At 36.7% G+C, this 15,654-nt stretch overlaps 1 protein-coding gene across 11 annotated transcripts; it reads left to right on the top strand.

The window, feature by feature from the left end:
• The first annotated feature begins 10,195 nt into the window (after positions 1-10,195).
• On the top strand, positions 10,196-13,207 carry LOC131218872 (FACT complex subunit SPT16-like). Of its 11 annotated transcripts, XM_058213739.1 has the most exons (7): positions 10,196-10,349; positions 10,597-10,647; positions 11,323-11,430; positions 11,637-11,811; positions 11,953-12,130; positions 12,247-12,298; positions 12,643-13,207. In XM_058213739.1, exons 3-7 carry the CDS (start codon positions 11,374-11,376, stop codon positions 12,655-12,657), a joined length of 477 nt encoding a protein of 158 aa, XP_058069722.1. In that variant the 5' UTR covers positions 10,196-10,349; positions 10,597-10,647; positions 11,323-11,373; the 3' UTR covers positions 12,658-13,207. The 11 variants fall into 11 exon arrangements, 5 of the variants coding, with proteins under 5 accessions (XP_058069722.1, XP_058069718.1, XP_058069721.1 ...); XM_058213735.1 differs by having other exon boundaries at positions 11,953-12,298; positions 12,643-13,203; XR_009157883.1 differs by lacking the exons at positions 12,247-12,298; positions 12,643-13,207 and having other exon boundaries at positions 11,549-11,705; positions 11,953-12,097.
• The last annotated feature ends 2,447 nt before the right edge of the window (positions 13,208-15,654 follow it).

The following is a 15,654-nucleotide window of genomic DNA, read 5'->3' as shown; positions in this document are numbered from 1 at the left end:
TATAACCTTGACCTAAACCTGTAACCTATAACCTAAACCTAAACCTAAACCTAAAACCTAAATATATTCTCAAATCCGTAAACCTAAACCTACACCTAATCCTAATCTCAACTCCCTAACTTAAACCTAAACCTAAACTTGAAAACCAAAACCTAAACCCGATCCCAAACCCGAACCCGATTTCCTAAACCTAAACCTTAACCTGTTCTCAATTCCCTAAACCTATAGCTTATAACCTAAACCGAAACCTAAACCTATACCTAAACCTAAACCTAAACCTAAACCTATAACCTATAAACTAAACATAAACCTAAAATCTAAATGTATTCTCAAATCCCTAAACCTAAACCTACACCTAATCCTAATCTCAACTCCCTAACCTAAACCTAAACCTAAACTTGATAACCCAAACCTAAACCCGATCCTGAACCCGAACCCGATTTTCTAAACCTAAACATTAACCTATTCTCAATTCCCTAAACCTATATCTTATAACCTAAACCTAAACCTATAACCTATAACTTTAACCTAAACCTAAACCTAAACCTGTAACCTATAACCTAAACCTAAATATAAAACCTAAATGTATTCTCAAATCTTTAAACCTAAACCTACACCTAATCCTAATCTCAACTCCCTAACGTAAACCTAAACTTAAACTTGAAAACCACAACCTAAAGTCGATCCCGAACCCGAACCCGATTTCCTAAACTTAAACCTGAACCTTTTCTCAATTCCCTAACCTATATCTTATAACCTAAACCTAAGCCTAAACCTAAACCTAAACCTAAACCTAAACCTGTAACCTATAACCTAAACCTAAACTTAAAACCTAAATGTATTCTGAAATTCCTAAACCTAAACCTACACCTAATCCTAATCTCAACTCCCTAACCTAAACCTAAGCCTAAACTTGAAACCAAAACCTAAACCCGATCCCGAACCCCAACCCGATTTCCTAAAGTAAACCCTAACCTATTCTCAATTCCCTAAACCTATAGCTCATAACCTAAACCTAAACCTAAACCTGTAACCTAAACCTAAAACCTAAAGGTATTCTTAAATCCCTAAACCTAAACTTACACCTAATCCTAATCTCAACTCCCTAACCTAAACCTAAACCCGATCCCGAACTCGAACCCAATTTCCTAAACCTAAACCTTAACCTATTCTCAATTCCCTAAACCTATTGCTTATAACCTAAACTGAAACCTAAACCTATACCTTAACCTATAACATATAACTTAAACATAAACCTAAAACCTAAATGTATTTTGAAATCCCTAAACTTAAACCTACACCTAATCCTAATCTCAACTCCTAAACCTAAACCTAAACCTAAACTTGAAAACCCAAACCTAAACCCGATCCCGAACCCGAACCCGATTTCTTAAACGTAAACCTAAATGTATTCTCAAATCCCTAAACCTAAACCAACACCTAATCCTAATCTCAACTCCCTAACCTAAACCTAAACTTAAACTTGAAAACCCAAACCATAACCTGATCCTGAACCCGAACCCGATTTCCTAATCCTAAACCTTAACCTATTCTCAATTCCCTAAACCTATAGCTTATAACCTAAACCTAAACCTAAACCTATAACTTATAACCTTAATCTAAACCTAAACCTAAACCTATAACCTATAACCTAAACCTAAACCTAAAACCTAAATGTATTCTCAAATCCCTAAACCTAAACCTACACCTAATCCTAATCTCAACTCCCTAATCTAAACCTAAACTTGAAAACCCAAACCTAAACCCGATCTCGAACCCGAACCCGATTTCCTAAACCTAAACCTTAACCTATTCTCAATTCCCTAAACCTATAGCTTATAACCTATACCTAAACCTAAACCTAAACCTATAACATATACCCTAAACCTAAACCTAAAACCTAATATATTCTCAAATCCCTAAACCTAAACCTACACCTAATCCTAATCTCAACTCCCTAACCTAAACCTAAACCTAAACTTGAAAATCCAAACCTAAACCCGATCCCGAACCCGAACCCGATTTCCTAAACCTAAACCTTAACCTATTCTCAATTCCCTAAACCTATAGCTTATAACCTAAACATAAACCTAAACCTAAACTTAAACTTTAACCTAAACCAATAACCTATAACATAAACCTAAACCTAAACCTAAAACCTAAATATATTCTCAAATCCCTAAACCTAAACCTACACCTAATCCTAATCTCAACTCCTTAACCTAAACCTAAACCTAAATTGAAAACCCAAACCTAAACCCGATCCCGAACCCATACCCAATTTCCTAAACCTAAACATTAACATATTCTCAATTCCCTAAACCTATAGCTTATGACATAAACCTAAAGCTTAACCTAAACCTATAACCTATAACCTAAACCTAAACCTAAATCCTAAATGTATTCTCAAATCCCTAAACCTAAACCTACACCTAATCCTAATCTCATCTCCCTAACCTAAACCTAAACCTAAACTTGAAAATCCAAACCTAAACCCGATCCTGAACCCGAACCCGATTTCCTAAACCTAAACCTTAACCTATAACCTAACTTAAACCTAAACCTATAACATAAACATAAGCCTAAAACCTAAACCTAAACCTAAAATCGAAATGTATTCTCAAATCCCTAAACCTAAACCTATACCTAATTCTAATCTCAACTCCCTAACCTAAACCTAAACCTAAACTTGAAAACCCAAACCTAAACCCAATCCCGAACCCGAACCCGATTTCCTAAACCCAAACCTTAACCTATAACCTAACATAAACCTAAACCTATTACCTGCACTTATAACCTAAACATATAACCTAAATATAAGCCTAAAACCTAAACCTAAACCTAAAATCGAAATGTATTCTCAAATCCTTGAACCTAAACCTATACCTAATCCTAATCTCAACTCCCTAACCTAAACCTAAACCTAAACTTGTTAACCCAGACCTAAACCTGATCCCGAACTCGGACCCGATTTCCTAAACCTTAACCTTAACCTATTCTCAATTCTCTAAAGCTATAACCTATATACTATAACCTATAACTAAAACCTAAACCTTAACTTAAACCTATAACCTAAGCCTAAACCTTAACCTAAACCTAAACCAAAACCTATAACCTACACCAAAACCTATAACCTAAACCTTAACCTATAACCTATAACCTATAACCTAAACTTATAACCTAAAACCTAAAACCTAATCCTAAACCTAAACCTAAACCTAAAACCTATAACCTAAACATAAACCTATTTTAATGATCAGTTTTATTTTTAAAAAGTGCCAACTTTTTTGGAAAAAGTTTATGCAATTTTTCATGATTCTGAATTATAATGTTTTGTTGGTTTAATATTTTTTTTCAGATGAAAGACAAAAAGAAAATTGTTGCTGATTTTTTTTTTTTTTTTTTTATGATGTTAAACCTATATGTATTTGTATGGATGAATGTAATGTGGATAAGATTGCTTGTGTTTGGATGGATGTAGTTTATGTTTGGATGAATGTAGTTTATGTTGGATTTACGTAGTTTGGGTTGTTTAGATGGATGTGAATGTGAATATGATGAAATATATTATATAACAGGTGTATATCAGGAAGAATACGATGAAATATATTATAACAGGTGTATAGTAAGCCTCTTATAAAGGACAGTCCATGACAGTCCTTTTTAAGGACGGTCCATGGCCGTCCTTTTAAAGGACGGTCTATGGCCGTCCTTTGAAGGCCCATAAGAGACGGTCCATGACAGTCCTTTTTAAGGATGGCCCATGACCGTCCTTTTAAAGGACAGTCTATAGCCGTCCTTTGAAGGCTTATCAGAGACGGTCTACGACCATCTTTTTTAAGGACGGTCCATGACCATTCTTTTAAAGGACGGTCGATGGCCGTCCTTTAAAGGCTTATAAGAGATGATCCAAGACCGTCCTTTTTAAAGACGGTTCACGACCGTCCTTTTTAAGGACGGTCTACGACCGTCTTTTTTTCGTCAATAAAAATGACGGTTTTCGACCGTCCTTTAAGTAATACGACACGTCAAAATTTGATGGCCCTTGCGACGGTCCATGACCGTCCTTTTTGGTCATTTGAGACGGTTTTGGACCGTCCTTTTTTCGCAGTTTTGGCGTAGTGCATGGCCATTCCAAGACCATGCATTGGTTGCATGTGAGATGAGTTGACAACATGCATGGGCATCTTCTCATGATGGGTAATGTTGATGGTTAAAGAAGAGAGATTCTCTTATCCTTTAGAATGTGTTGGGGCCTTATTTTTTCTTGTACTTATTTTCCTTGGGCTATGGGCTTAAAAAGGCCTTAAATTCATGGGCTGGGCTAGGCTCATTAAGGTTGTAGTTTAATAAAGTACATGATTTGGGCTATGGATTCAACAAGGCCGTATCTAACTAATGGAGTGTTGGATATTGACACACGGTTGGCACCTCCATCCTCTTGGTAGCGGTGCAATCGATATGGCATACGTTTCGGGTCCAACAGGCGTTGGTTGTCCATACGCTTACTTGTATTCTTAGGTTCTACTATGTACAGTTCAAGTTAGTCGGCATTTAGGTGTGACTATGAGGTGATACAAAGGATCAAGGTCCTAGAAAGGTCGTTACCCAGTTGCAAAATAAATAATAATAATTTAAAAAAAAAAAAGAACAAAAGACCACTAAGTTTTGGATCCACCTCATTTTTAAACCCCTAATCTATTGAAACATATTGACATATAGTATATTTCTCACCAAACATGCACGTGTGGACCTAGCACAATGCATGTGTGAATTAGAGAGCACACTGTCTCCTCTCTATGTAAATTGAGTTTAAAATGAAGTTTCCATTTTCATATTCATTTCTAAATCCAAGAGATGCAGCTTTAGCAGATCATAACCGTTCAATGTGGAGAAATCTTGGCTGACCATATCTACTCAAGCATGAAAACCAAAACATGAAGATCTCTTTTAACGTGCGAAATGATTCTTTCTATTTCTTTCATTTCAACAACCTACAATGACCAAATCAGTGTTGGGGGAACTACGGAAGCGTACACAGAGATGAATCTAGGATGGCAATCCAATATCACCAACCAAACATAGAGAACACAATGATTTAAAGTAGAAAAACCCTTTTGGGAAAAAAACCACAGCACAAAACGACAAATGATCACTATGAAAGCAGAAATTATAAAGAGAAAGAGCTTACCCGATTCGAACAAACTCGAATCTCACCCTTTGAAACCCTTGGACAATTTAGAAACCCTTAGAATACCTCTCAATCCTGTTTACATCCATATATGTAGCCTTGGTACGAATCCCAAATGAAATCGGAAACAAATCTCACAAATTTGCAGTTTTGCGTAAAATCAATGCAGAATCTTGTCGATTGTATCGAAGCTCTGTTGATGCCATAAAACTAACACCTCAACCTTCTAGAGACAAAATATGATTTTTCGAAAATTCTTGATGGCATCGAACACTCATCGATGACATCAAAAAAGTACCCAGTTAGTCCAGCAACCAACTGAAGAAAATCTAGAAAATATCGATGGGATTGAGAACTATTCGATGCCATTGAATATGACATCGAACAAACTATCAATGGCATCAACAGACCCTATATCTGACTCGATTTAAGACATCAAATACAACAATCAAGATCACCTTCATAAGATTATTGAAAAATCAAAACCATCCAACTAGATCTTAATCCAAGAATCATTGTAACACCGAACATGATGTCTGGATTTCCTGTTCTCACAACAACGTTCGTGCGGTAGCTAAAACTTTCTCACCCAAAACCAACCTACTAAAACTATCTAGAGCTTTGATTACTTTGGCCCACATGCACATGGGACCAATTTGAACCATCTAAAAGAATCAAAAAGTCGAAAGATGTATCGGGCTGAAATTCTCCATTAATGGTCGGTCGTCTTCCTCGACAAGGAATCACCACCATAGTTTCTTGAAAGAGCATCGATTTGAAATATAACCCAAGCACTTAGTGGGCCATCTGGTCAATATCTTATCACTACTTTTCTTAAGATCAAACACCACAATTTCAAATGAATCGAATAGAAACCAATGTCGAGAAATCTTCGTAAGTAAACCCAACACAACCCCTCCATACTTAATTATGATTCTAGAACTTTTGAGAAACTTAAGAAAATACATTATTTAAACCTTCTGTAGTAGGAGAGAGGGTTCAAAACAAGATTAGAAAGAGATGGGGGAGAGAGAGAGAGAGAGAGAGATTTCTATCAAGTTTGAATCACTGAGTTGATTTTAATTATCGACTCCAACAACCCTTGTTGAACATAGTGGGCAAGGGAAAGAGAAGGAGAAAGAAAGAGACAGAAAGAAGAAGAAAAGAAGAAGAGTCAAACTGAGTCAACTTACCAGTTATAGATGAGCCATGCATAGTTTTGGGCTGATTGGATTTAATCAGTGACAATATGTTAGGTAAGCTATCCTATAAAGGTTTTCATTCCAAAAGAAGAAAATTCTTACAATTTTTCTAGATAATTCAATGACTTGCCAAGTTAACTCACTGAGTCAGAGCTGATGTTCATCCGAAATCAGGTTTGTGGGTCATGAAACCTACGGAGAAACTAAGTACTTCATAAAAGTCGTTGCACATCAAACTCACATAAGATCACATCAAATTCTAGTTGATTCATTATTGAGTTCCACCTGTTCAAGGTGAATTCAATTCATTTTGTGTCAAATCAAGTGGGTCATCCTCCTGCCTTGTGTTCTTCTGATTCCTATATAAAAAAGAATTAATTCTCTTATTTCATTCTATTTATGATTTTGCATTGAGAATTGCAAGTTTACTTCTTAGCTTTGATATGGCAAATTTATGACATGAGCATATGAGCATTGCATAATAATTAATATTAAGATCGGGTGCGTGATCTTGGTTTCTAAAAACTGTCTTGGTCAATGCATTGCCATGGATTCCCTATAAGGTGCGCACGCCACCTCAATTCACTTATTGTGAGTTGCACGGATCGGATTCCCTAAAATTGTATTAGTTGATGCATTGCCTTGGGTTTCCATTTGATGAGAATTAAGATTGACATCACAAGTGCACTACTTTGGGTTTCCTAAAATGACATTCTTGGTGCTCAGGCCTGGGTTCCTTAAAATGTAATCATACATGCACTACATTATAACCAAAAAGGAACATGATGCTCTACCCATGAATGATCCTAAAATAGCACGCTTGATGCTCTACCTTAAACATCCTAAAATGAACACGATACTTTGCCTTGGATTCCTTAAAACATAGCATGGGTGCTTTGCCTTGGAATCATCCTAAAATTGTTGTGCACAGATGCACTACCAAAAACGTTTCTAAAAGGATGGATTGAAAAATGATTATGGAAAATATTGATGATGATTGTTCAAATTTGAATTTATGAAAAGCATTGAACACATTGTATCTCTTCCATTATGATTCTCTCTTCATGCTTTATTTCAATTCTATTTTGTTAACTATATAAATGCAGTAGTTTTTAGAAGTTGGCATGATATGATCCTACTAAGTTGTTATGCTTAATCTACTTTAAATAGTTTTATAAGGTGCAGAGTTTAGTCAGGGAGTGAACAGTAACAAATACATAGTCATCTATCATGTCATAGTTTCTTTTCTAGTTATATAAAAAATATGTAGAGAGTTTGAATTTGTAATGATGTTGAGTATTTTAATGAATGCATAGTTTAATGTTATGCAACTTCAATGATGCCATAAATTATTAAATAATTATAAATCATGACCTAAGATTTAGAGTTGTGTATGGCCAACTCAGATACTGGATTTCGTAGCATGACATGCGAACCTTAGCCCAACCTTACCCCAAGTTGGAAACTTGAACTTGATTAAAATTTGGCCCGAAACTTAACCTAAATTCCAACCTACACTCGGGCCCAAGTCCAAGCTCAGATCCCATTAAACCCAACTCATCTTGAAAACTAGAAGTCCAAAGAAGCACCCAAGGTCTAGGATGCTTGGATGCTTTTCCTTCCATCCAAATTCCTCAGTCTCACGGATCTTTAAAAGTTTCAGACTTCATTGGCATTGATGGCCTGTTGCCACTTCCTCCTTTTGCTCTTCCTGCTGGCGTTTTGGACCATATACATCGAGGGGGCTTCTACACTTTGGATTCGATGGATATCCCAATCTGGTCGTCGAACGCTAACTACTGGAAATTTCTCCGTAAGGTCGGCTTGGGATTTGTTTAAAGCTCATGGATCGAAAAAAGATAGGGCGCGAAGAGTCTGGCACCTCAAAATTCCCCTGAGAATCTCTCTTTTCATGTGGAAGCTCCTTTAGGGGGCTCTCCTAGTGGATGAATCACTACCAAAAAAAGGGATAAAGGATACAGACCACATTAGTTTTTTGCTACGGATATAAACTTTAGCTATAGTTGCTACAGATTTAATAGGTAGCTACAACCTAATTTATCTCTACCTAAAACCTACCTTCCCACCATAACCTTATTAAATATTGATGGTGCTTAAGGGGCTCCATGGGTCCCATTGAAATATATTTGTTTGATCTAAGCCGTCCATCAATTTTGATATATAATTTCAGTGGATGGGCCCAAAAATTATGTTGATTAAAGATCTAAGTGGACCACACCATAAGAAATAATATAAATTAAATTTCTATTGTTAATATGTCGTGTGGTCTACTTACAGTTGGATATGACTCACTTTTTGCATCAACACTTAAAATAATAATTTAAAATTAATGGACGGAGTGGATAAACAAAATACATCACGGTGGGCCCCACGGTCCAAAAACCCATCAGATAAAGGGCTGTCCGTCACGCCCCTCCCAAATGAAATGCGGAATCTGTCCGCCATTTTCTCCCGCCCGCAGCAGACCTCCCAAAACCCTTCTCTCCATCTCTCTCTCCATGTCTCTCTCACACTCAGCCTCTCTCTTTCCCTCGCCCTCTCTTGATCTCCCGCTCTCCCTCACCCTCTCCCTGTCTGTTGGCCGCATTCCCCTCTCTGTTTCCCAACCCCTCTCTCTCTCGCTAGGGTTTTCAAAACCCCCTTTCACCGCAAGAAGGAGAAGGAGAAGGAGAAGGAGAAGGAGGAGGAGGAGAAGAAGAAGAACGGTTTCTCTCTCTCTCTCTCTCTCTCTCTCTCTCTCTCTCTCTCTCTCTCTCTCTCTCTCTCTCTCTCTCTCTGTTTTTGAAATTTGTTGCGAAACCCATGTTTTGTTTTTGTAGATTATTCATGTTCTCTGATGTTCTTTAAAGATTAAATATAGATGTATGTTGGTAGAATGTGGTGGGTTTTTTTTTTTTAATGTTGTAAATGCCTTCCAAAAAAATAATTTTACTTGGTTTTTTTTTTCGTGGTTAGATAGATAGAATTTGAATATCTCACCAAAAAAAGAAAAAAGAAAGAAAGATTTGTATAGATTGGAGGGGTTTAGGTAATGAAAAGATTTTGAAAGAAAAAGAAAAAAATAAAAAAGATTGGTATAGATATGTGATGGTTGTAGAATGTGGGTTCTTGTTTTATTTATTTAATTAAATTTCTGTGTAGTGAATGCCTTTTAAAAAAAAATTTATTTGTTTTTGGTGGTTAGATTGATAAAAAAGATTGGTATTTCTTTCCATTGTGTGGTAATTTTGATCCTTTGCTTGTTTTTGGATTTTTCTTTCTTGGTGGTCGCCGATCTGTCAATTGATGCTGCATAGTTACTGATGACCAGCATTGCAGTTCCGTTGCAGGAGATTGGGTACTCAATTCAAGTACTTGTGACATGGCATTCGATTGACACACGCATGCACATGTATTTGTTTAGGAACATTACTTGCTGAACTTGGGAATGTTCTGTAGAATTGATATCAGAACTTCAGAGCCTTTGTAAGACATTGCTTGTTTTAGGAATTTTAGCAATGCCTGTTTGAATGATTGTGGAAATTAACCATTGCCAAAGTTTTGGATATCATGTATTTCCTAACCTGTCATGGGTCATGAAAGAAAGAGCGAGAGAACTACTAGGATGTTTGTGCAGGATTCTGTCAATCCTCTGAAAGAATTAGTTATAGAACACCTGATGTGAGGCTAATCTGATGATCTAATAACATAAACATATAAAACAATACAAGGCTAGCATCGTGTCATTCATCTTCAAAGGCATACACTGGTCAATCTGATCAGATTCTAACTTGGAAGGTTTCTTTTCTTTATCGTCATGTGGGTTTTGGTTCCTGTGTTGTGCAGGTTTATTCACTCGAAGATGGTCCTGCTCATGCTGTTTGGAGAAACATAGGATTGTCTGCCACTATTCTAGAAATCAGTAACAAATCAGAGATCACTATAGATTGGTTAAAGTAAGCCAGTTATACTCTTTTAGTATATCTTGTACTACTAGATATTAATTTTTGGGGAATTTTTTAGAAGAAGCAAGAATAGCTAAGAGCCTTCTCTTTTGGCTAAGGCAGATTGTGCATTTCTAGTTTGAATGGTTTCTGAATATCTGCTCATCTCGACTTGGAAAAAAATCTATGAGAAACATTTGGTTACCAAAATCAATAATTTTGTTTCCAATATATAACTTACTTTATGTGCGTTTTGCAGCTATGATGGTGTTCTTGTGAATTCTCTCAAGGCTAGGGATGTCATGTTGTGGTAAATATATATTTTCACTGCCACTTTACTTATTTGAGAATGCTTTTCTTCTCTGCAAATTATTTGAAGCATGTATTGTGTGATAAAGTTTTTGAAGAAAACTTGTCTCATATTAATTGCATTTTTTTTTTTTTTTGGAAAGTAGGTTTCGTAATGACATGGATGTACTAAATTGTAGTTTTCACCATTTTTAATTGTCTTTATGTCTAGTCATTTTGTTGTTCTCTATAACTATACTTTGTTAAATTTGCAGTCCCTGATTTAATCTACTTAACCATGCATAAAATTAGGATTCGAAACTATTAGGATTGCATTGCAATTGTCTGCATTGTATATGTCTGCATTGCATATATGCCCTTCTTTATTTGTCTGCATTGCATTCAATTCTCTTCTAATCTGTCAAAAACAATATTTTAAAACGGGATTCATGATATAGAAATGTGGCATGTGGAAGCCAAGGGACTGTTTAGCTTGACTTATGTTTATGGTGCAAGTTCAAGCATATATTCACCTTAACTGCAGCAGGTGCAACCCCAGAACTGCAACAGGTGCAGCCCCAGAACTGCAGCAGGTGCAGCCCCAGAACTACAACAGGTGCAGCTTAACTGCAGTTCAAGCATATATTCAGCTTTCATCCATGTAAAGGTTCTGAAATGTATGGGTTGCTTTGTGTAGGTTGTATTGACATCTGCAACTCTGCCTCATGAAATTTTGGAGATAACAAACATGTTTATGACAGATCCTGTTAGAATACTCGTGAAGCGTGATGAGTTGACCTTGGAGGTGAAATAATTTATTTCCTTTCTCCTTTTTCTTTTCTTTTTCTTTTTCTTTCTTTTCTTTTTGGTTAAAAATGCTTGCTGAAATGTGTCTTTGGTGCTCTTGGTTATGACTCGACAAGTGTGATCATATGCGCAATCGGATCGCGCTACAACAGCTACTGCTCAAACATTGCCAGAACATTTCTCATTGATGCAAATGCAACGCAGAGTAAGGCTTATGAGGTTCTCCTCAAGGCCCATGAGGCAGCGATAGGTTCATTGAAGGCTGGGAATAAGGTCAGTGCTGTTTACCAAGCAGCAGTCTCGGTGGTAGAGAGGGATGCTCCTGAATTTGCCTCTCATCTTACAAAGTCAGCAGGAACGGGAATTGGTCTCGAGTTCCGTGAGTCGGGATTGAGTTTAAATGCCAAGAACGATCGGGTGTTAAAGCCTGGAATGGTTTTTAATGTATCTCTTGGGTTCCAGAACTTACAATCAGAAACCAACAATCCAAAGACTAAGATGTTCTCGTTGTTTCTTGCAGACACCATTATTGTCAATGAAAAAGCTGCAGAAGTTGTGACTTCAATCAACTCCAAGTTAGTTAAGGATGTTGCATACTCATTCAATGAGGAAGAGGAGGAGGAAGAAGAGCGTCCAAAGGTCAAAGCAGAATCCAATGGAGCTGAGGCATTCTTGTCAAAAGCGACTCATACATTTAGGTTTCTGTGGCTTCTCATACATTTAGCTTTCTGTGGCTTGAAAATTTTATACTTAAGGGGCCTTATCGATTGTCAGCTTAATGCTACTGCTGTTGAGACTCACTTTTTGTTTGCAGGGATTTCACAAATCCGTCGTTGCCATCTGATCGGACAAGCAGATCCTCTCTGGTAAGAGCCTACCCTTTACGTCCAACTCCAACGTATCTGTTTAGTGACTCGTCTCTTCAGTGACTTAGTCTTTGGTTTTAGCATAATAGGTTTGTGGTTTTGCACATCCAAGGCTAGCTTACCCTTGATAAATATTTAAAAATAAAATAAAATAAAATTGCTATTTGAGTCAATGCTTACCCTTGATAACAATGAAGTGGGGATTTTCTTTCTTTCTTTTTCTTTTCTTTTTTCTTTTTCCACCATTTAGGTATTTAACTAGGAATATGCTGACTGGGCCTATACCTGGATGGATCATAAAGAAATAATAATCTTACTCATCAGACTGATTTCCTTAATTGCAGGTAGTTTTGCACTGAAGAAGCAAATGATGGATGAAAGAAGATTCTCCAAATTGCATCTGAATTTGCAACACCTCTTGCAGGTATTTTCTCAATGTCTATACACATTGCCTTAGAGAAAAATATGTACAAAAGGTGCTTACCCAATCACAAGGGAAGCACACTAAATAGGAAAACTCCACAAACATCACTACTCGTGGCTGCACCTAGCACATGTGGGACATCTAAGCTAACTGTAAGGTGTGACTGACTATGTAGATGACCTAGTCTAGAAATTAGGTGGATCACTCATCAGGGAGCCACTTGTGTGTGTGAACGTGGACCATTGGGAAATTGTTTATGAATGTGAAAACCAAAGTAGCCCCTGTATTGTGAATGTTATCCATCCAAGTGGGGCCCAATAGAGTAATGATCCCAGATTTACTAAAAAAAAAAAAAAAAAAAAAAAAAACCAAGCCTATGGACAGGCTTATATATTATATTGATGAAGTAGATCCGGATGTGCGTCGGAGCTATCCGGATGTTGAGCGGGGGTCCCTAGAAGGTAGGAACTGCTGTTATGACCATGATGAAGCTTTCCATTTCCTATGGATAGCAATATGGGTGGCCCGGCCATTTGGACAAGCTCATGTTTATATATTATCTCGAAATTGATGAAGCAGATCCGGATGTGTGTCGGAGCTATCCGGATGTTGAGCAAGGGTCCCTGGAAGGTGGGAACAGTGTTATGACCATGATGAAGCTATCCATTTCCTATGGACAGTAATATGGGTGACCTGGCCATTTGGACAGGCCCGTGTTTATGTATTATCTCGAAATTGATGAAGCAGATCCGAATGTGCGTCGGAGCTATCCGGATGTTGAGAGGGGGTCTCTGGAAGGTGGGAACTGCTATTATGACCATGAAGAAGCTGTCCATTTCCTATGGACAGCATTGGAAGGGCCTGACCATTTGGATAGGCCGTATTTATATCTGTATTTGCAGGGACCACACCCTTAACCAAAACCACACCCTAAACTTATAACCTAAACCTAAACCTTAATCTATAACTTAAACTTTAACCTGTAACCTATAACCTAAACTGAAACCTATAACCTATAACCTAACCTAAACCTAAACCTATAACCTAAACCTATAACCTATAACCTAAACCTAAACCTATAACCTAAACCCGATCCTAAACCTGATCCCGAACCTGAACCCGATTTCCAAAACCTAAACCTTAACCTATTCTCAATTCCCTAAAGCTGTAACCTATAACTTACAACTTATAACCTAAACCTAAACCTAACCTAAACCTATAACCTTAACCTTAACCTAAAACCTAAACCAAAACCTATAACCTTAACCTATAACCTATAAGCTAAAACCTAAACTTAAACCTAAAACCTAAATGTATTCTCAAATCCCTAAACCTAAACCTACACCTAATCCTAATCTCAACTACTTAACCTAAACCTAAACTTGAAAACCCAAACCTAAACCCGATCCCGAACCCGAACCCGATTTCCTAAACCTAAACCTTAACCTATTCTCAATTCCCTAAAGCTATAACCTATAACATATAACCTATAACCTATAACCTAAACCTAACCTAAACTAAACCTATAACCTAAACCTAACCTAAACTAAACCTATAACCTAAACCTAACCTAAACTAAACCTATAACCTTAACCTATAACCTAAAACCTAAACCTAAACCTAAAACCTAAATGTATTCTCAAATCCTTAAACCTATACCTACACCTAATCCTAATCTCAATTACTTAACCTAAACCTAAGCTTGAAAATCCAAACCTAAATCCGATCCCGAACCCGAACCCGATTTCCTAAACCTAAACCTTAACCTATTCTCAATTCCCTAAAGTTATAACTTATAACCTATAACCTTAACCGAAACCTAAAACCTAAACCCTAAACCTAAACCAAAACCTATAACCTTAATCTAAATCAAAACCTATAACCTATAACCTAAACTTATAACTGCTAACCTAAACCTAAACCTATAACCTAAACCTAAACCTAAATGTATTCTCAAATCCTTAAACCTAAACCTACACCTAATCCTAATCTCAACTACTTAACCTAAACCTAAACTTGAAAACCTAAACCTAAACCCGATCACGAACCCCAACCCGATTTCTTAAACCTAAACCTTAACCTATTCTCAATTCCATAAAGCTATAACCTATAACCTGTAACCTATAGCCTAAACCTAAACCTATAACCTTAACCTTAACCTAAACTTAAAACTTAAACCTAAACCTAAACCAACCTAAACCTAAACCAAAACCTATAACCTTAACCTAAACCAAAACTTATAACCTAAACCTTAACCTATAACCTATAACCTATAACCTAAACTTATAACCTATAACTTAACCTTAACCTAAACCTAAAACCTAAACCTAAACCTATAAACTAAAACCTAAACCTAAACCTAAAACCTAAATGTATTCTCAAATCCCTAAACCTAAACCTACACCTAATCCTAATCTCAACTCCCTAACCTAAACCTAAACCTAAACTTGAAAACCCAAACCTAAACCCGATCCCGAACCCAAACCCGATTTCCTAAACCTAAACCTCAACCTGTTCTCAATTCCTTAAAGCTATAACCTATAACCTATAACATATAACCTAAACCTAAACCTATAACCTAAACCTATAACCTAAACCTAAACTTAAACCTATAACCTTAACCTAAACCAAAACCTATAAACTAAACCTATAACTTATAACCTAAACTTATAACCGATAACCTAACCTTAACCTAAACCTATAACCTAAACTTAAACCTATAACCATAAACTTAAACCTATACCTAAAACCTAAATGTATTCTTAAATCCCTAAACTTAAACCTTCACCTAATCCTAATCTCAACTCCCTAACCTAAACTTAAACCTAAACTTGAAAACCCAAACCTAAACCCGATCCCGAACCCGAACCTGATTTCCTAAACCTAAACCTTAACCTATTTTCAATTTTCTAAAGCTATAACCCATAACCTA

Source organism: Magnolia sinica, chromosome 11 (assembly GCF_029962835.1).
Source record: "Magnolia sinica isolate HGM2019 chromosome 11, MsV1, whole genome shotgun sequence".
Taxonomy (NCBI): domain Eukaryota; kingdom Viridiplantae; phylum Streptophyta; class Magnoliopsida; order Magnoliales; family Magnoliaceae; genus Magnolia; species Magnolia sinica.
This window is presented reverse-complemented; position numbering and strand designations above follow the sequence as displayed.

Bases quoted from the DNA above. Each gene is read 5' to 3' on its own strand.
- LOC131218872 (XM_058213738.1), top strand. From the start codon at position 11,374: ATGTTTATGACAGATCCTGTTAGAATACTCGTGAAGCGTGATGAGTTG. The intron at 11,431-11,636 runs GTGAAATAATTT...AATGCAACGCAG, and splicing joins GTGATGAGTTGACCTTGGAG to AGTAAGGCTTATGAGGTTCT. The intron at 11,812-11,952 runs GTGAGTCGGGAT...TGTTTCTTGCAG, and splicing joins GGGAATTGGTCTCGAGTTCC to ACACCATTATTGTCAATGAA.